Consider the following 19,539-nt stretch of genomic DNA (forward strand, 5'->3'; position numbering starts at 1 on the left):
CTTTGATGGTCTCTTCATTCCCATTCGATGTGGGACTCTCGGCTTGCCTTGAACACCTTCAATGTGAGACTCTTGGCTTGTCTTCATGCAAATGTCAAGAGTCCCATATCGAATGGGAATGAAGAGACTATCAAAGGGGTTGTGTATAAAACCCAAGCCAAACCATGAGCATGTGAAATTATATGCCTTTTGTGGTTACGATCCTTTGCTAGTTAAGAGCAAAGGATTCCATTGGACCGCCTAGAACAGGACCGGGCCAATGATCCGGTTCCCGGTTCTATGATTTGCCGGTCCGGTTCTTAGTTCTAATTTATTTCATAATTTTATAATTCATTATTTTTTTATTTCATAATTTATTTTTAAAATTTTTAAATTACGAACCGGATTCCGGTTCCGGTTCACACATGGCCACAAATCGGAATCCGCCAGTTCCGAACCGTGGCCATGACTACCTTACCCGTCTCGTTGAACCTTAGTGCGAATCGCATTTTGTCCGGACATACCAAATGAATCCTTGATAAAACAAGAGGAGCATTCAAGAAGCTACACACAAAAACCAAACACAAGCAAAAGTTGCATTTTGTGTGTGTGGGGGCCCCCTTTACAAATTTAACAATAAAACCCCAGAAAAACAAAGGCAGTAGATGAGCCAAACTTGAGGAGTCTAATAGAATACTTAGGTTAGAACGCCAAAAAAAAAAAACAGAAAAGAAAAGGGAAATAAAAAAAGTCAGCGGATGACAGGGTTGAACTTTGACCACTTCCAACTTCAACCCCCCAAAGTTTTAGTCCAACCCGGTAGTCTGCCGGCAGACGTCTGCTCCTCCAAGCCACCACCCTCCCCTCCCCTCCCCACCACCATTTCCTTCCCTTTGAACTTTATTTTGCTTTCTTTTTCTCTTCCCCTTTTCCCTTTCACGATTCGGTGATACTATAATTGCAACTTAATTAGCACGGCGGTGATACCCGTTATCTCAACGGAAAGAATTCCTATTTTAAAGGCCCCTGTTTTCGTCGCGCAACATCGGATTTAAAAGCGCGAATTATACGTGTCGCGAAGAAATAAATCACTATCAATTGGATTTTTACCACGGCTTATTTATTAATCTAAGGAGCGGTTTAGGTCCGGGGGGCACATTTTAAGGAAAATGTCGCGAGAGGGGATCACTTTCTTGCAAAACATCATTTGACAATTTGGATGAGAAAGTAAAAACATCATTAACAAATTGATTTCTTGGCGGGTGGTGACAACGGGAGACTTTGATACTCTCTCTCTCTCTCTCTTTCTTGATCGATATTCCTGTTCAACTCTCTCTCTCTCTCTCTCTCTCTCTCTCTTCTTCTTGGTCTCCTTCTCCTTCTTCGAAACTCGTGATCCTCCTGGTTAACTTCTACCGGAGATCGCTGCCCCTCCTCCGCCTCCTCCTCTTTCTCCGGGCACTTCAAGTAGATCCGCCGCCTCCTCTCCCTCCTTCACTGGTTAGCTTCACCTCTCTCTCTCTCTCTCTCTGTCTATTTCTTGTTCGACCCCTAATCTTGGGTATGGGCTTGCAGTCATCAGCAGTGTAATTGCTGAAGCGATTTCCTCCTCCTCCTTTCTGTCTTTCTTTCTTTCCTGTTTATGGGTGCTGCGAATATTCACCGTGCTGGGTTTTCTTCCCGCTGAGGTTTTTACTTCCGGTTTCTTGAAATCCTGTGATGTGCACTGTTGACGGTTTGGTGATTCTTGGTTTGCTCCTTTTTTACCATATTCAGCTGAGTTGCGATTCGAACCCCAGATGGTCGCCGGTGGTTGTCGGCTCTACAACAATTTCTCTCTTTTCCGTGGTCCCCTGCAGTTGAATTTGAAGGCTTACCGTTCAGGAGAGGGGCGTCTGGTTGCGGAGTTTGGTTTGTAGAGACTAGAGTTGATGCTGATCGAAGTCTCCTGAGCTGGGGAAGTGGGTTTTTCGATCCGCTTCGATCGTCGGACTTTGATAGAGGAGCGAGTTGTTGGTTGTCGTCGCCCCTTGGACGAAATGGGAGGGCTTTGTTCCAGGAGCGCTGTTGCTAAGAGCAATCCTTATGCAAGCACAACTGGGAATTTCAATTCTTACAGCTATAAGTCCGCTTCGGTTCACCAGTCGAGTGCGCGGAGCAATTTGACTCCGCCGCAGGTGCGCGAGGTGATGGTCAAACAATCGCAGGAAACCAAGCAGTTGCAAGAACCGGCTGCCCCGACCCGTCAGGCGAGTGCTGCTCAATATGGGAACAATGCTGATGACTTTTATGATGGGATTCCCAGGTACCAGATGCAGAAGTCCAGATCAGTTAGGTCCATTGCGAAGGTATTGTGCATCTGTTCGTGCGCATGTGTTGTGGCTTTTTAGCATCTCTCTTGGTTGTGCTAACTTTGATCCTAGGAGCTAGAAAATTAGCACAACGTAAATTATCTCTGTGGGCGTTTGTTGATTGCAAAGTATTCTGCTCCTGTTTGTTTTTATTTGCATTCTTTTTTTGGTTGAAAATGTGTCCCGAAGTTCTTGTGCCTAAATGGTTGCCTGTGCCATCCGCTCTAAGAAATGGTTTCACGTGGCTCCTTGTTTGTACTTGAAAAAGCTAGGTGAATTTATCTGTTTGATAGTGCTGATGGACATACTTACTGAATATATTTTTTGAAAAGAAATTATAGGCAGGCCTGACGGATATTTGTTCTAGTTACGTATTGTAATTAGCATGTTCTGTTGGTACCCTTCAGCAATTTTAGTTTGCTGTGTTCTGTAGGATGTAAGCATGCTGCGCCTTGAACCCACTAATAGAGTAATCTAGAATGATCGGAATTATGATAATCAATTTATAGGTACTTCTTGAAAGCTTAGAAAGTGGGAAATAGCTATTATTTGTAACATGTCATGATACTTAAGATTGGTACTAAAAATTTCATGATAGATAAGAAACCTCGTTATAGAACTCCTACCTATCTATTATTGTCTCCCACTGAGCTTCTTGCCTTTTTGTTGATTGTCACAACAGTTGCCCTGACAGTGGTTTATATGAGTCATGGTGTCATTTATCACTTTAGAGTTTCAATGGTGAAATCGGCTGATTCATATTTTCCTTAAATGCTTAGTGGAAGTGCATATGATGCTTAAATTCGGGAATGTTCTCGTAATTTCATGGACTCTTGAAGAATTGAAAAGTTTGCACGATTCCTTATTTGATCGTCTTCCCTGAAACTGTGTTCCATTTGTCTTAACCTTTCTGGGCTGTATGTGCACGTTAAGTGTTCCTGTTTCAAGGAAGTAGAGTGGCTCTACTGTCTATTTCCTCTCTCCCCCTTGATTAATGCCATTCTCTGCACAATGGTCCTCTATTACTGCAGGTTTCAGAGGTTAGCTCCCGTCTAGGCAGAGGGGCAGTGGAAGTCCTGGACAATCTCACTAGTAGCATGACAAATTTGAATCCTGGTACTGGATTTGCTTCTACAGTGGCAACTAAAGGAAATGAACTTGCAATATTATCTTTTGAGGTTGCAAACACTGTAGTCAAGGGGTCCAGTCTTATGCAATCCCTTTCGAAGAGAAGTATAAGACATTTGAACGAAGAGGTGCTTCCTTCAGAAGGTGTTCAGCATCTAATATCTAAAGATTTAGATGAGCTCCTACGCATTGTCGCAGCGGACAAGAGGTAGGTGTAGATAGCAAAAATCGGTTTGAAGCATGAGCCTGACTGATCATTTGTTGGCTCTGGTCATTTACTTGTCAACTTGAACATATTATTCTCACAGGGAAGAGTTGAAGATTTTCTCAGGAGAGGTGGTTCGTTTTGGGAACCGCTGCAGAGATCCTCAATGGCATAACTTAGACCGCTACTTTGAGAAGTAACTAAACTGAGGCCACTTTTTCTGTTTTGGTTTCTATTAATTGTATGTATCATAGATGTTTACTATTGTTCTTGCGTGCTATTTCTTATCATTATACAGGATTAGCAGAGAATTAACTCCTCAAAAGCAATTGAAGGAAGAGGCTGAAACGGTGATGCAGCAACTGATGACTTTGGTCCAGTACACTGCTGTAAGTATTAAGATTCTTATATCATTTTCACTTTTCTGTCAGTTGTAATTTTCATTCATAAGAACAACCTTTGATTAAAAGCCATAAGTCATAAGTTAGAAGTTGGGTTGCCCAGATCTTGGCTGGTGGATTTAGTGTTCATCATATCAATTGGAAGGCGAAAGCTGAGGTCATCTTGCCTAACTTGTGGTACATGGATAACGGGGGATGAAGGCGGATATAGACCTTCGTATGTACATGGCCTCGAGTACGAATTAGGCCAAATATGATGTAGAATTTCTCCTGCGAGAGAAAGAAAAATACATTAAATGATTTGATAGTTTGGAGTGAGAGGGAGGGAGTTTGTGTTGCTGATCCCACGGTTGACAAAATGCGTCGTTCTTCCCAGTGACATCAACTACAACTCTTTCTCTCTCTCTCTCTGTCAGTAGTCTCACTCTGCGTCTCTCCTAGGTTGTGATTTCACAGAGAGAAGCTGAACTGTGGCCTAGGCATTGATATCATGATACCTTGTTTCTAGCTGCCAAATCCTGGCTGCAATTTTATCATTTGCGCTTCCCCCCCTTCCCACAAAAAAGAAAAAAAGGCTTTCTTTTGTTGTGTGTGAGTGACCAAATACTCACCAATCGCTTATTGACAAGCGGTAAAATCTGTTTTTCTATTCCTTGGAAAGGTACACTTTCGTCCTTGTATTATGAGCGAGTTCCTTATACGAATGAATTTTCCATTTTAGTTTATCACCGACTTTTGGAAAAGAAAGTTGTTAGTGCAGGGTTAAAATGGAAAAGTTTCGGCACAGGAAACAAAATCATGAGGAAGACCTCCAGTTGTGTAAATGCTGTATTCATGATATCTCTAGCTCTGGCATAGAGTCACTATTCCTGCCTTCCTCTTTTCTCAAATTACCTCGTTTTGGGCTCGGAGAAAATTAGAATCATCATTTGTGGTCCACCAGGATGATTGCCGTTAGGAGTATATGCGTTGGATTCTACCACTTACCAATGCAATTTCAAACGTATCAATTCATTGATTGAGAAATACACCAACCAGCACTTGTTCTGTAGACTGTTCTTCTTGGAACCTACATTGCGCCAATAAGATCAATGAATGTAACATATAATCTAAGTTACAACTTTCTCTTGATCGTTTGCCAAAACTCTGATTCCTTTTTTTTTTTGATATGTTTCCTAGAGGATGACTTTACTGTCCTCAGGCTTTTAGGTTCCAGAGTAATGCTTTGAGTTTCTGGTTAGGAGATTCAATATGTATACCAGAATTTCATCATCTTTTTTCCTGGTTTACAGGAGTTATACCACGAACTGCATTCATTGGACAGGTTTGAGCAAGATTACTATCGCAAGCGTCATGAAGAAGATAATTCAAGTACAACACAAAAAGGTGCCTTTTTGACTTTTCTGTCAATGATCACCTTAACTTGAGTTGACTTACATGGTCATCAATTTAAGATTCAGCTTCATCAGCGAAAGAGAAAGAGTTTCTTCGCTGATGCTGAATTGGATATGTTGTGGAATAGTTTTAGTTTGACGAGCAGTGGCTATCGGCAGATAAATATAGAGTATTACTGTTGGAGTGGGACTTTGCTTCCATGATGATATGTTGATCCTAATAAGGACTATGCTTGATATGAATTTCGGACCTGCTTTCCTAGGGATAACTTTCCATACTGTTTTAAGCTGAGAGATCTAGGCCTTATCGCAATTGGATACATCCTGGTCTTTGTCACTGTCTTGCTTTGTTTAAACTGGAAATGGCTTGATTCGCAACCTTGGTGGGTCGCCAACTGGACTGGGAATAATGGTGACAATCTTATTTAGTGGGTGCTAATAGGAACCAAGATAACCTCTCTGGTTTTGCCTATATATGGGCTCCCTGAACATTATCTCTGATTATATTCCTTTGGAAATGTGCATATTATACACATCTCCATTTTGGCATTGCTTAATGGCAGAATTCTCTTTCCACAGCCTATTGCAATCATTTTCTTTTGTGATGTGCATTTTTTCGGCGTGTAGGTGATGGCCTCTCTATTTTGAGAGGAGAACTTAAGAGCCAAAAGAAGCAAGTAAAAAATTTGAAAAAGAAGTCGCTGTGGTCCAGAAGCTTGGAGGAGGTAACTCTAGATTTTTACTATGTGGGAGCGATGTATCCTTCTTCCAACGAAATATGAGTTTACTTTCTATTTGAGCAAATCCGTCCTTTGAATTCGCCATACCTTAGAGTTGTGCAGGCATCTTCTGGAAATTCCCTTAGCGGAACCTTTTAAATGATTTCCAGAATGCTTTGCTGCTATTGGAATGGACATAACTTGCTATTCTTGCTAATTCACTGGAACTCAGCAGCATAACTTGTTTTTGGTTGGCTTGGATTGTTGGAGGGGAAGGCAGGAGATTCATACACCTGGCCGATGAAAATGCTTTCTCTTTCTTTAATACCGTTCGACTTTTGAACAAGTAATAGACAAGGATATATTCTAGATAGGGATTCCTTTTTATCCTTATCCATGATAAGAAAAATGCTCATATTTCCAGAGGATAGTAGAGAGAGAAGTAAATGCAGTTTTTCAGAATCTCAAGTATTGTTTTGCAGGTGATGGAAAAGCTTGTTGATATCGTTCAGTTCCTGCTTCTGGAAATACATGGTACTTTGGGGACTGCTGGTATGTAAATCGAAAACTGAGTAAATATTCTCTTGTAGAAAAACTTTCCCCTTTATTTTGTATAATTTAGCTCAGCACTCGTTGCCATTGTCTATTGGTAAGCTATTTTTGTCAGCCTTTTTCCTCTGGTCACCCATTGTAAACTATTCCAGAGTCGATCATTTTCTCTTTTCCTACTTCCATGGCTTTCTCTCCTGTTTTTCTCTCTTAGGAAAACAATTTCTTGTGCAAATTATCAGGTGTTAAATCAACATCTTTTTTAGCCAAGACGATGTATATAGATGCTTAGTTGCAACAACGAGAATTTGGGCAGCATTAGCACAGTTCATGTCGTATGAAGTTCTACTTTGTCAAAGAGAAAATTTTATTTTGATGCAGAAAAATATCTTAAAACCTTCCAATGGATCCACACCTGTAGGAGCAGAAGAATTATCCACAGCGCTTTTGATGAATAATGATGTTTCTGGTGGCTCAGTTTTGGATCAGACATGCATTTAGTATTGTTCTTGTTGGAAAGTAAATATCGTGGGTGTCTTTTCTGCGTGACTGTAAAAGTGTGGTATTTATGATATTCCCATCCATCATTTTGCAGATGCTCATGTACCAGCAAAACCATCCATGAGCACTAAAAAACTGGGACCGGCTGGCCTGTCTTTGCATTATGCAAATATTATCATCCAAATTGATACTCTTGTAAGTTTTCTTCTTTTGATATGCGACCAGGTCTGGTGGCATCTAGTCTGAATGTTGTTACTTAAGTCGAAGGTGGCAAGGTGTTTCTCGATGGCATCTAAAGTTTGCATTCTTAGCGCTGATGACACGTGTACATAAAAGTGAATATGCGAAAGTTATCAATAAGATATTTTCTTCTTTTCAGCGAAATATTGTTCAAGACGACAAAAACTTAGATAAATAAGGCTCATCCAGTAAATGATGCAGATGCGGAAAAAAAGTCAGTTGTGTATTTGGTAGAGCAACATTTTCTTTGGCAGAAAAGATACATCTTGTTCATTCTGTGGTTATCCAGTAGAACAAGAAGTCTTTTTCATTCATTCATTCAGATTCATATTTGATTTTGCCTTTTAAAATTTCTGGTCTTCAAATATTTGTCGGCGCCACCTGTAACTACTTCAAATTTTCAATTGGTAATTTTTCCCAATTAAGGATTGCATAACAGTCGGTTCCAGGAAATCATTAGACTTATGGCCATGTACTCACCGTTTTCTGTTTAAATGCTTTATGCACGGTTCTTGACATATTGTTAGCAAAGCTGTTGTCAGAATAGAAAAACAAATAAACTTAAGTTAACAGCAAGTGTAGCAAGTTTTAGGATAGTCAAACTTCTAAGTTTTTGAAGAAATATGATGAAATTGGTTCTAGTATATTGTGCTTATCTGTTTATCAAAGTGAAACATAGGTGAACTTCATTTCAAAGATGAAGTAGAATCCCTTGCTGCCAGGTTGTTGTGGCTTGAATGTGAGTCAATGGAGCAGGTCGTCCAAGCTCTATGATCTCACTGTCTTTGGAAGAAAGTTTATGAAATTGCTACGTTTGCCTTAAACTGTGTTAATCTGGAGTATTGGCTGAGAAAGATGCAATATTCTTTGAAATTATCAATTAAACTATGACAAGTGTAGATCGCATATTTGAGGCTATTTACAGAGCATACTTTGATCCAATCAGGTAGCTCGATCCAGCTCTATGCCGTCCAGTCTGAGGGATTCTTTGTATCAGAGTTTGCCACCTAGTATAAAGTCGGCTTTGCGCTCCAGACTTCATTCTTTTCATGTCAAAGAAGAGGTATTATCTCATAATCATTTTTTTCTCGTTCAAGAAACTGAACGCATTCTACTTTCCATCGATCCAAAATAGTAAATTCGAAGTCTATTTCTCAAGCTTCTTCCGCTGATTCATTAATGCTTTGAGAAGGCTCCATATAACCTTATAACTTGTCTCTGTACAGCTCTCTGTTGCAGACATCAAAGCTGAGATGGAGAAGACTCTGCAGTGGCTTGTTCCAATTGCCACAAACACAGCTAAGTAAGATGGCTAGTATATCTCCACTACCGACCTCAAATGCTTTCAAGCTTGCCTTCGTTTCTTCTGATATTTCTGTCTTTTTTTCTAATTGGAGCAGAGCTCATCATGGTTTCGGATGGGTTGGTGAATGGGCAAATACTGGGTCAGTTAAACTTGTCAGCACTTTCTGTATTTCTTAACCTCCCCTTCCACCCAACCACCACCACCACCACAAAAGTGAAAAAAAAGAACCCCATAGTGGTAACTTCATGCCAAACATAGATGATGTCATGTCTTATTGCAGGTCTGAGGTAAACAGGAAGCCAACGGGACCTATAGACGTGATTCGCATCGAGACGCTCCACCATGCAGATAAGGATAAAACTGAGACCTATATCCTTGAACAACTTTTGTGGCTCCACCATTTGGTTAGTAAATCAAAGAACTCTGCAAACACTGGTGGCATGAGGTCTCCCATTAAATCCCCGAACCACATGTCACTGGAGAAATCCAGCAATGAGGTTAAAGATGAGTCTGCCAAAACCTGCTTGCCTTTACTGAACTCTGAAGACTTAAAGATGTTACAAGACATAAGTAAGAGAAAACGACGGTTGGGAATCAGTAAGAGCCAGGATTTCGACTCCTTCAAGACTAGGCTAAAGAAGCACGACAGACTGAGCAAGAGTAGCAATCATTTCCCAGCTAGGGAGAGTAAGGAGTCACTTCCATTGAAACGGCTCTCTTCAGGAATTCCGGTTATTGATTTTGTTATCGATAAGCAAAAGGCCTTGGATGTCATTGATAGAGTCAGCGAATTTAGATGATTCAAAGGAATTCACATCCCTCTTGATAAAGTAAAGCCTATAGAGAGAGACACGGTCATCCCACATCCTGCTTTTTGTCTACCGCTGTGTACATAGAGTTCTGGAAGGCAGCGATCCCCACAGCATCCCTGGTAGATGGAGGTTTTCTTTTGATACATTCTGCTTTGAAGAATTTGGGGAATGTTTGCAGTCTCTGTCACTCAAAAGTTCCTAGGGGCAACACAGGTAAGCTTTGTAAACTGGAGAGATGTGGCTGGGAGGATGTGCAAGGGAGGTGATTCACAGCGTGGCTTGAGAAGATAGTGAAAAGAATACGTGACATTCTTTTGGTGTTTGTACAGAGAGTGAAGTCATCTGTTCTAAATTTTTCATTTTGAGGGTACGGAGTTACTCTTTTTGGGGGTTGCGTCTGCATTCCTTCAGTCTCCCCTGTCCTACTATTGCGGTTGCTTTTTATTTCTCGTTGTTTCTTTCTTTTGCACTTGTAATTCTTTGTATGGACTTGAAGATGTAGACACTCTACATGAACTCTATTTGTGAACTAAGTACAACACGAAATCGCTTGCCGGTGCTCAAGATTATCCAATGTTGAAAGGAACGTTTGTTCTAAGCATAGTGGTGTTTTAAGAGTTTTTTCTTCACTCCCCTCTCGTCAAAACTCAAAAGCAATTCGGTGCAAGTTCGAAAATGAAACTAGAACAACAGTCTCAATTACCTCGCAGGTTATCTCATCCCTATTCTCGTGACTCAATTTCTCTTGGCCACCTTGCTGGGGTTTAAAGGTATACGAGACCTTTTATCACACTGATCCACTTACCTAATGATCATCTGCTTGCCTGTGATTTTCAGCAGCAGAAGTTGAGATAAGGTCGACTTTGCAAACAACATTAAGATGACCAAAAGCGGTGTTTGGTCAAACTGGGAAATCATGTCACAGAAACAATACAACAAGTGACAATAATGGAGCGGTCTTTTCATGCAAAGTACGTTATGGTGGTGGTGTTGTCTCCCGCCGCACTTGGTCGTTCAAAGCGCAAATCAGGTGGCAGCACCACTACTTTCATTCCATGTCCTTATTCTGGACAGTCTCTCTTCCCTTATGTCGCCCATGTTTCTCCTTTTTGACCCGTAAAGACAACATCTTTACCGGTTTTAGATTATTTTTATCCGCCATCGATGTAAGAATATTCTAAAATTTCAATGCGTGTAATAAGTTAAACATTTAGCTTGAAAAAGAATTGGATGAGATTATTTTGTGGAGGATTAAGAGTAGTACCAAATTCACAGTGTAGAAAATACATCAAAAGTAATTTTTCTCGGGACCTTGTGTAAATTTCATCATGTATAGATACGTGATTGATTTCTCTGAGTCTGGACAATGCATTCTCTTGTATTATCCCCAGTCAGCAAAGCAGGGAATAAGAATTATCTAAGTGGGTTACTGGGAATGGGAAGCTTCTGTGAGGTCTATTCATCTTTCTCTCTCTCTCAGCATCTGCATTGCAAAAAAGCAAATGCAAAAGGATAATGTGAATCTTTAATTGCAATTATTACAGCACTAAAAGCAGAGCAGAGAGAGAGGCCCATTAGGTAGTGGGATTCTCATTCGCAATTCCACCACCCAATTTGATCAAAGAGAATTAGCTTTGCTTATTCTCTGTTCTTTTGCCAAATTGGCCCTCCTTTCAATTCCTCCCCAGTCCTTCTCCTTTTCTTTTACCTTTGCCCTCATATGCTTTGTGGGTCCCTTTCCCTTGCACTAAATCACATGATTTCCATTGTCATCATGGTGATTATAATATGCACCATTTTCTCCTTCATCTCCTCACTCCGCTACCTCATCTTGATACATGCTGGGTTACTAAAGTCATGGGTGTATCAGGCAAGTTTGGGACTTTCCTTTTGTTTTTTGTTCTCTTCTGATTAATATTTCATTTTGGGTTCTTGTTCTTCTTCTTTTGTTACTAATCATCATTGCCAACTTGCTTGTGTGCGCAAAGTGGAAACTTGTTTGATTGTGAGTAACTGGTTTTGTCCTGATAGTTAGCACTTCTTCCTCTTCCATGGGTTCTTTTCTTTGCCCCCTAAATTAAAGTTTTTCCTTAAAGAAATATTTCTGATTATCCAGGATGCTTCTTGAGTCGTTGTTGCTTGTCCTTATTATTGCATCCTCAGTGAGTACGTGTCGCGGCTCTGAGAGTACGTGTAGCTGCAGGATAAAGGTTCCTATTGATTGTATTGCATCGACTTTCACGACTTATGAGCTTAACGATTGCTGTAAACATGATTCTGGTTCAGTTAGATGATCCATGATAGCGTGTGAAGTATCAGAACGACCTGCTTCTTCTCTTTTTTTATTCAACAAAAAATAGTTGTCAACATTCTTCATAAAATGACTGGTCTTGACGCCATGGAGTCACTATAAAAATAATGAACCATTCATATCAGGAAGGAATCATGGTATGGAGAGCCGATAGATGGTCCATGTGGTCTCCATGTTCATATCAGTCATCACATTTTTGAATGGAGTACATCACACGAGGGAATGAAAAAACTGGCCACACAGGGCAGTTCCTTCGAAGCAATCTGCTTACTCTTAGAGAGATACCTTGGAAAGCCTTCGTTATGTTGTTTTATGTCAATACCGTGTTTACTACTAGTTGATGAATGAAAGGTTTAGATGAAGCATTAGGAACATGTCTCCGGAGAAAATAATGCCATATTTACCTACAGGCCTTGATGTTGATTCGTAGGTGAGAGCGAGGGTACAATTTTCATTTCTAAGTGTTTTTCAGAAATATTTGGGTCCCTGAGAGTTCAGGATTCCAGTTTATGCAACATATCAATTGAAAAAATCTCATCAGGAGGGTGCCGCAATATGAATCACTTGATTAAAATGTCTTGTACCAAAATATAGCATTCCTAATAAAAACAGTTCATTTTTTGTGGTTTCTCATCTGGTAAGAGTAATATGAAAGAAGTGGGAATTTTCTCTTGGCACCGTGCTGAGGTACATGCAATAGTTGTTTCGTTTACATACGCAGTAGCAAGTTTTCTTATTTTGATTTTGTGTAAGGTGGAATGACACTTGCATATTGTATATATAGTTGATGTTTTAGCATAACCGTGGCATATTTTCTTCTGTTTAGAAATATCAAAAGGAGACAAGAAGTTACCGGCTGAAAGTTTGGAAGCTAAAGGCCATCATATGTGTGGAACTTTTCTCAATGGTCATGCTTATTTGAAGCAAATCATTTTCTCTTTTATGATCCTCATCTTGTTAACAGACAGCTATTCATCCCATGAACCCGACATTGAAGGTACAATTAAAGTCTTCTTGCTCTCTTTCACCTATGTAAAGCTATAAACTTATTCTAGGAAAGTCTTAGGGGACGATTTATATTGACAGAATACATAGTTTTTTCTCTCGGTGTACCTCATAGGTGCTTACCTGCTGCCACTTCTGATTTACCAGAGATTAACTCAACAGCTCACTGATTCTGGCGCATTTAGTGAAAATGTTCATGCTGAAAGATCTAATTTGTGCTGTACATACTATGAAAGGAATCAGCCTTTGTCACTACAGAAACGATCTTCTTGCTGTATTTAGTAACTCTAAAAACTGAAAATGAGATACTTCTTTTCTTCATGAAATGAGGAAATCGTTATCATTTGCTTTCTGTGGTAGTAACAACTGAACAAACTCTCTTATCATATGTCTGCTTTTGTTAATTCTCAGGTGAGGCTCTCATTGAAGTCCTGAAATGCCTCAATGATACTAATTCTCAGGTGCATTGGGATAACCACCTTGTGAGCCCATGCTTCAGTTGGTCACATGTCAGCTGTCTATATGGACATGTCAATACACTGTAAGTTCAACATAAAGGGTACCACCAATCTGAGTTTGAAAGTCCTTCCTATTTCATTACATTGCCAGGTGAAAATGCAGATTAGCACATCTAAATCTGTGATTAACTTTCTGATTGGCAGGAGCCTCGACTCAATTGGATTTTCAGGAACTCTCTCTCCTGCAATTACCAAGCTAAAGTATTTGGTCAACTTGTAAGTGATCCTTGATGGACAACACTGCCTATATTTTTTAATTTTAGTATTTAGTTATTTTTGAACTCGTTATCCAGCCTTTTCTTTCCCTAAATAAGGGATGTGCTTGTATTGATAGTAAATTTTATGCTTCCTGCAGGGCACTACAGAACAATAACCTGTCAGATGTGCTACCCGATTTCCTGAGTAACATGGTGTACCTACAGAATCTAAATCTAGCAAATAACAAGTTCAATGGAACTATACCTGCCTCTTGGGGTCAACTTTCCAATCTAAAGCATTTGTAAGGTGTCTTTCCCAAAGATAAATGCCATTACTTAATTCTATCCATGGAAAATGAATAACCTTCACATGTTAATTTGATGTTCCTAGGAAGATATTATGACATAATTGTGATGTAGAAACTTCCAAATTGGAATTTCTCATTTACCGTTATCGCTTTAAGATTAAATGACAAGAACCAGCTTATATCACCTTCGATCGAGGATATTAAGTGAAAATCATATATCTGGAACCATTCCTGACACCTTTGCAAATATTACAGGATTGACCGAAGTCTAACCTTCATTTTATTATTTGAACCTTATCTGCTGGAAATGTCTTTGATATCACTGACCTTATCTTTGGTTCAATAGGGATCTTTCGTCCAATAACTTGACGGGAAAGATCCCCACGCAACTCTTCTCGGTTCCAACATACAAGTAAGATCCACTAGACTTTTTAACTTTTTTTTTTTTTTGGTAAGGAAGACTTTTTAACTTTTATGTCCGTTAAAAGTAATATCTTATTTTAACCTAAAAATGAGCTCCACTATTTACATAAATTAGTTACCATATAAAGTCAGATTAAGACAGATAGGGTAGATAATCGGCATTGCATTGCTTCACATCAGACTCGTAATTTTATGCTCGAATGCTGTGATTATTTGAGATATGTTTGATGTTTAAGTCAGCTAACTTGATCTTTCTTGTCAGTTTCACCGGAACAAATCTCATTTGTGGCTCTAGCTTGGGTCAACCTTGTGTAAAGTCACCACTTTCAGGTTGTGGCTTTCATTGTTATATTTTTTATTTTATTCTGCTAATAAATTGGTAGCTTAGAATCTGATTCAGAACAATTGGCAGCTTCAAGTGGCAAGTCGAAACTTGGAGTTGCTGTAGCTTCTGCCGGTTGTGGTGCATTCACACTTTTGTGTCTGGGGGCTATCTTTGCATACTGGTGCCATCAAATGCACAAGTCCAAACATGACCTGTTTGTGGATGTAGCAGGTATTTTTTTGCTTTACCTTGATATCTCATATCATGCCTGAGTCTTTTCACTGCCTGATTGAGTATGTCTCAGGCCATCCCATAATCGATGGGATCTTTTCCAATTAATCCGTTCTTGTTTGTAAATTTTACCAATTTCTTCCCTTTTGGTTTAAAGCTGTTAGATTCGGCAGTTGAATTAGATAAGAGAGTTGAGTAAAATAACAGACAGAAATTTGAGAAAAATGTCTGATGATGTCTTTCTAAAGGCTGTGCAAATCTCGTATTTTGATTTCTTTCTGCAGATAGTGTTCAATGCAAATAAATGTATATTTTTGTTCAAACTCCCCTTTAAGGCTACATGATTCCTAGTTTTAGGTTTTAAACCACTTTTGTCTCCAGTTGCAATTTGCATATGTATTCTGAAAGCACTTGGAGAGAGGTCGATTACTGTTATTCAACACAAGGATGCTGAGTTTAGGACCCCGTGATGTGATATAATTGGTGAGAAAAACTGGATAAAGGGAAGGAAGGAAACTTAGATAAATAAGATGAGAGATAAAAATGAGAGAGGAAATCCCATCTTTAGAGAGAAAAAATCCCATAAATGTGCGCTGAATTAGATGGTAATTATTGTATATGGGAATCACTCTGTGCCTTTCTTTATTCATGGTAAATGGGAAGGTGGATTAAGGTAAAAAGTGGAGCATGATAGTAAGGAGACGAATACTTTTGTCTTCAGTAGGAGTTGAAATCTCTAGAGCTTCGAATAGTGTCATCTTCTGTTCAGATGAAAGTTTCCTTTGATGCTATTCACTGATTTTTGAACTATTATCCTGGAACCATCACACTGTTATAAATATTAAACAGCAAGAAATTAAAATGAAGGGGGTGCTTTAAAGGGCTTGGGCCGCGTGAAAGCATCTTCGAGTCTTCCATGCTTTCATTTTTCTCTGTTATGGAAATGGGCTCAAGTATACTTTCATGAGGAATGAGCTCTGCAAGGAGCTCATTGGTTTTCTGTATCTTCCTTATTATGAAGCTTGTGGCTGATACATGAGAGTATATATACTTTTGGTATCTTAATGTAAATTACTGACTAGCAGTTCCAACTGTCCAGGTGAAGATGACCGAAAAATTTCTTTTGCTCAAGTGAGGAGATTTTCTTGGCGTGAAATTGAACTCGCTACCGATAATTTCAGTGAAAACAACGTAATTGGACAAGGAGGCTTTGGCAAAGTTTACAGAGGTGTTCTCTCGGACAGTACAAAGGTTGCTGTTAAAAGACTCTCCGATCATAACAGTCCTGGTGGAGAGGCTGCATTCCTGAGGGAAGTTGATCTTATAAGCGTTGCAGTTCACCGTAACCTTCTTCGTTTGATTGGTTTCTGTACAACCTCTTCTGAAAGGATACTTGTTTATCCCTACATGAAGAATCTGAGCGCTGCATACCACCTGAGAGGTACTTCTCCAAGACTTATTCTACTGTCCCTCGAAGTCCTTATGAGGTCCTGAAATTTTGTAGTAGAGAGATTAGGCAATGTTTGTGGGCTTACTTCTCTGGATAGATTTTTTGAGGCTGCCAATTTTCACTTTATTGTCTGATATGTGTGGGACAGTACCAAGGATGCGAGGGATCTTCTATTAAAGATAAGTGTGAAATTAGGTGTATGGCATAGCTGCATCAAGTACCCCTACTCTTTTTTTAATAGTCTGACATGTCTAATAATATGGGAACGAGAAGAATCGAATGACTAAGATATATTTGAATAGGTCACGTTTGTAGTTACTGAATCTTCTTTTAGAGAAAGCACTCGTAACTCCAATGAGAATATATATCACTAGTAGATTTCTTAGGTACCTTAGTTAAGACAGCCACTCTCTCTCAATGGTATCTTCGAGACTATGATGGGCCACAAAAAAATACTCTACTACTTCTGTTGCAACTTGCAAACCCTTCTGCTGTCACTTTCTATGACCATCAACATGATATGACACACTTTCTACCGTCTTTCTGGATTTCCTCGCCAGGTGTTGAATGTTGATTTTATTTGTCTATCCTGCATGTAAGCTAATGGGACTGCTTAATTCTTTTTCATACATCATGTCACAAGAACGTAAACTGGAGGTGTTTCATCCGCAGAAATTGAATATGTTATTGTCATAGTTTCCCATGGTTGTGGGGTCATATATCTTACGTAGGCTATAGGAAAGTAGCAAACCTTGAAGAATCAGACATTGAAAGCAAGTGTCCATTATACAGATTACGAGGCATACACTAGCAATTGACCATATCTGAGCATCTTGAGATAATGATAGATTCATCTGAGGAAGATGTAATTTTTCCTTAATAAACATGGTGTGTTTCGCTCTTATCTTATAATCTAAAGCACGAATACCCCCACACTTGATGCATGTTAGATTTTTGGAACAACTACTAGCAGTCCTTTCCAAAAACAATCAGCATAATCTATTAACACAGTTCATATTTGGCCGCACTCTCTTACTATGTACTGTACTCAATGAACGTGACAGATTTAAAACCAGGAGAGAAAGGGTTGGACTGGCCAACGAGGAAGCGCATAGCTTTTGGAGCAGCTCATGGCCTGGAGTATCTTCATGAACATTGTAATCCTAAAATTATACATCGCGATCTAAAAGCTGCCAATATCCTCTTGGATGATGATTTCGAAGCCGTTCTTGGTGATTTTGGGCTGGCTAAGCTGGTTGATACAAGAGTGACTCAAGTTACTACACAAATAAGAGGTACAATGGGTCACATTGCTCCAGAGTACTTGTCCACTGGAAAGTCATCAGAGAAGACGGATGTTTTTGGCTATGGTATAACACTTCTTGAACTTGTAACTGGTCAGCGCGCGATTGACTTTTCTCGGCTTGAGGAGGAGGATGATGTTCTTTTGCTTGATCACGTAAGATTTCTTTTTGCAGATTTTCCTCAATCTTCTTTGCTGAAATCCAATTGACACAGTAAAATGGGGAAGAAATGGCAGATACACGACGTTCGTTTTATCACTTTTCGAATTAAACACTTGAAAATCCTGAAGGAGGTAGAGAACTGATTTTGGCAAGAATGAGCAGATATTAAGGTTCACCGAATGATTGGTGCAGAACAGAGCCCTTATTGTCCAGCCAAAATATTATTTTTTCGTGGAACTGGATAAAGTACCTAGGCAGGTCATATTTTAGAAGTTTCAAGATTTGTACTGCCTAAAATATCAGTCAATCATCTGTGTCTGTGCTGTATAAATGGTACAAAACTGTTCCAATGTAGGCTCAGATTCCTTTTATTTTCTGATGAAGACATGCCATGTTGAATGCTGAAAGGGATCGCATCAGACATATTTTGTAAGACCTCGAAGGTAGAAATATCAAGACTAGTTTAAAAGTGGAATATCAGATCACAAGACCTGGCTTAGCATAAAATTTTGCAACCAGTGTTGTACCCTACGCAAGAGTTACTGCAATCGGGAAGTGTTTGCTAGATTGCTTATTGAATGGAGCGGTTCCTGGCTGAATTTCTGTAGTTTGAATTAGCATATTGATAGATTTTCTTCACATTTCTTTGTGAGAATTGAGAACCAATTTGCATCATGTAGATAAGTGGAAATTGGACCTATATTAATTTTAGTTGTTTCCTCTGCTTCTATGACCAGAATGATCTCAAAGAGAATAATTGAAGTTGTGATTTTGACAGAGCAAGAAGCTGCTGAGAGAAAACAGGCTCCAAGACATGGTAGATCGCAATCTGTTGATGTATGATGTGGAAGAAGTCGAGACCATCATCCAGGTGGCATTGCTTTGCACACAAGGGAACCCCGAAGACCGTCCCACAATGGCAGAAGTTGTAAATATGCTTCAAGGGGTTGGTCTATCAGAGAGATGGGCTCGGTGGGAACGACATGAAGAGGAAAGGAGCAAGCAATCCTTGTTCACGTCTCACCCTTTCCCTTGGGCTGAAGACACCACTCAACTTGAAGCCATTCAATTGTCGAAAGCAAGGTAGGACCGGTTTTGAACCGAACCTTTCAAGTTAGAAAAGGATAGCAACATCTTGACCATTATATGTAAATCGATATACAGATCCTGGAAGCATAATATCTCAATTTTGTCATCTATTGGCTAATACCTGCTTGTGTTATAATTACTACTGGAGACTATGGCATGTCTTCATGAATGATCTCAGTGTGTATGTTTAGAACATTACAAAACACTGGCCTTTTGTCTCTGTTTGGTGTTGTTTATAGTGAAGTTATTGTCTAGAGGAAACAGGAAGGCAGATGCTTCCATGTGCATCGGTAGTGTGTACATTCTTTTTGCCATTTCGGTAGTGTGTACATTCTCTTTTTCCATTTCATAGTGATATATCAAATGACGTGGCAAACTCTTATCACCATGGTAATAAAAACGGGTTGACTTGCTTTTATGGCCTACTAAAGGAGGAACATGCAAAGCATGCTATATTATGGTTCTTTTTGTGGCCAAACGTGCTGTTATGGCCGAAAAACGGAAACATGAGGACAAAATATCGATTTAACAGTCGTTAATCCATAACTGTCGATTTTCGAAATCAAAGGCTCAATCACTGGACTTTGGTGTTACCCAAAGTCACCTTTATCCTGTAAAAAATTGACGTCCT

General features: G+C 39.5%; 2 protein-coding genes across 5 annotated transcripts; both read left to right on the top strand.

Annotated features, from left to right (window-relative positions):
* The first annotated feature begins 1,191 nt into the window (after window positions 1–1,191).
* LOC115689695 (protein PSK SIMULATOR 1-like) lies at window positions 1,192–10,149 on the top strand. The gene is made up of 13 exons (XM_030615833.2): window positions 1,192–1,479; window positions 1,756–2,327; window positions 3,362–3,666; window positions 3,767–3,859; window positions 3,962–4,052; window positions 5,357–5,450; window positions 6,086–6,183; window positions 6,660–6,729; window positions 7,322–7,422; window positions 8,414–8,530; window positions 8,694–8,770; window positions 8,868–8,912; window positions 9,054–10,149. Exons 2-13 carry the CDS (start codon window positions 2,019–2,021, stop codon window positions 9,571–9,573), a joined length of 1,920 nt encoding a protein of 639 aa, XP_030471693.1. The 5' UTR covers window positions 1,192–1,479; window positions 1,756–2,018; the 3' UTR covers window positions 9,574–10,149.
* Window positions 10,150–10,295: 146 nt separating this feature from the next.
* Window positions 10,296–19,169, top strand: LOC115689676 (probable LRR receptor-like serine/threonine-protein kinase At5g63710). 4 transcript variants are annotated; one of them, XM_056312082.1, is made up of 12 exons: window positions 10,296–10,556; window positions 11,702–11,772; window positions 12,723–12,893; window positions 13,313–13,442; window positions 13,564–13,635; window positions 13,775–13,918; window positions 14,271–14,336; window positions 14,610–14,677; window positions 14,760–14,903; window positions 16,003–16,344; window positions 17,418–17,812; window positions 18,557–18,716. In XM_056312082.1, exons 1-12 carry the CDS (start codon window positions 10,534–10,536, stop codon window positions 18,578–18,580), a joined length of 1,650 nt encoding a protein of 549 aa, XP_056168057.1. In that variant the 5' UTR covers window positions 10,296–10,533; the 3' UTR covers window positions 18,581–18,716. The 4 variants fall into 4 exon arrangements, with proteins under 4 accessions (XP_056168057.1, XP_056168055.1, XP_056168054.1 ...); XM_056312079.1 differs by having other exon boundaries at window positions 10,519–10,556; window positions 18,598–19,169; XM_056312081.1 differs by lacking the exon at window positions 10,296–10,556 and adding an exon at window positions 11,102–11,455 and having other exon boundaries at window positions 18,598–19,169.
* The last annotated feature ends 370 nt before the right edge of the window (window positions 19,170–19,539 follow it).

This window comes from Syzygium oleosum, unplaced genomic scaffold, assembly GCF_021117445.2.
Source record: "Syzygium oleosum isolate NSW1041296 unplaced genomic scaffold, Sole_v2.1 Sole_v2.06, whole genome shotgun sequence".
Lineage (NCBI taxonomy): Eukaryota > Viridiplantae > Streptophyta > Magnoliopsida > Myrtales > Myrtaceae > Syzygium > Syzygium oleosum.

Bases quoted from the DNA above. Each gene is read 5' to 3' on its own strand.
- LOC115689676 (XM_056312079.1), top strand. From the start codon at position 10,534: ATGGAGCGGTCTTTTCATGCAAA. The intron at 14,337-14,609 runs GTAAGATCCACT...CTTTCTTGTCAG, and splicing joins TTCTCGGTTCCAACATACAA to TTTCACCGGAACAAATCTCA. The intron at 14,678-14,759 runs GTTGTGGCTTTC...AACAATTGGCAG, and splicing joins TGTAAAGTCACCACTTTCAG to CTTCAAGTGGCAAGTCGAAA.
- LOC115689695 (XM_030615833.2), top strand. From the start codon at position 2,019: ATGGGAGGGCTTTGTTCCAGGAGCGCTGTTGCTAAGAGCAATCCTTAT. The intron at 5,451-6,085 runs GTGCCTTTTTGA...TTCGGCGTGTAG, and splicing joins TTCAAGTACAACACAAAAAG to GTGATGGCCTCTCTATTTTG. The intron at 6,184-6,659 runs GTAACTCTAGAT...ATTGTTTTGCAG, and splicing joins GGTCCAGAAGCTTGGAGGAG to GTGATGGAAAAGCTTGTTGA.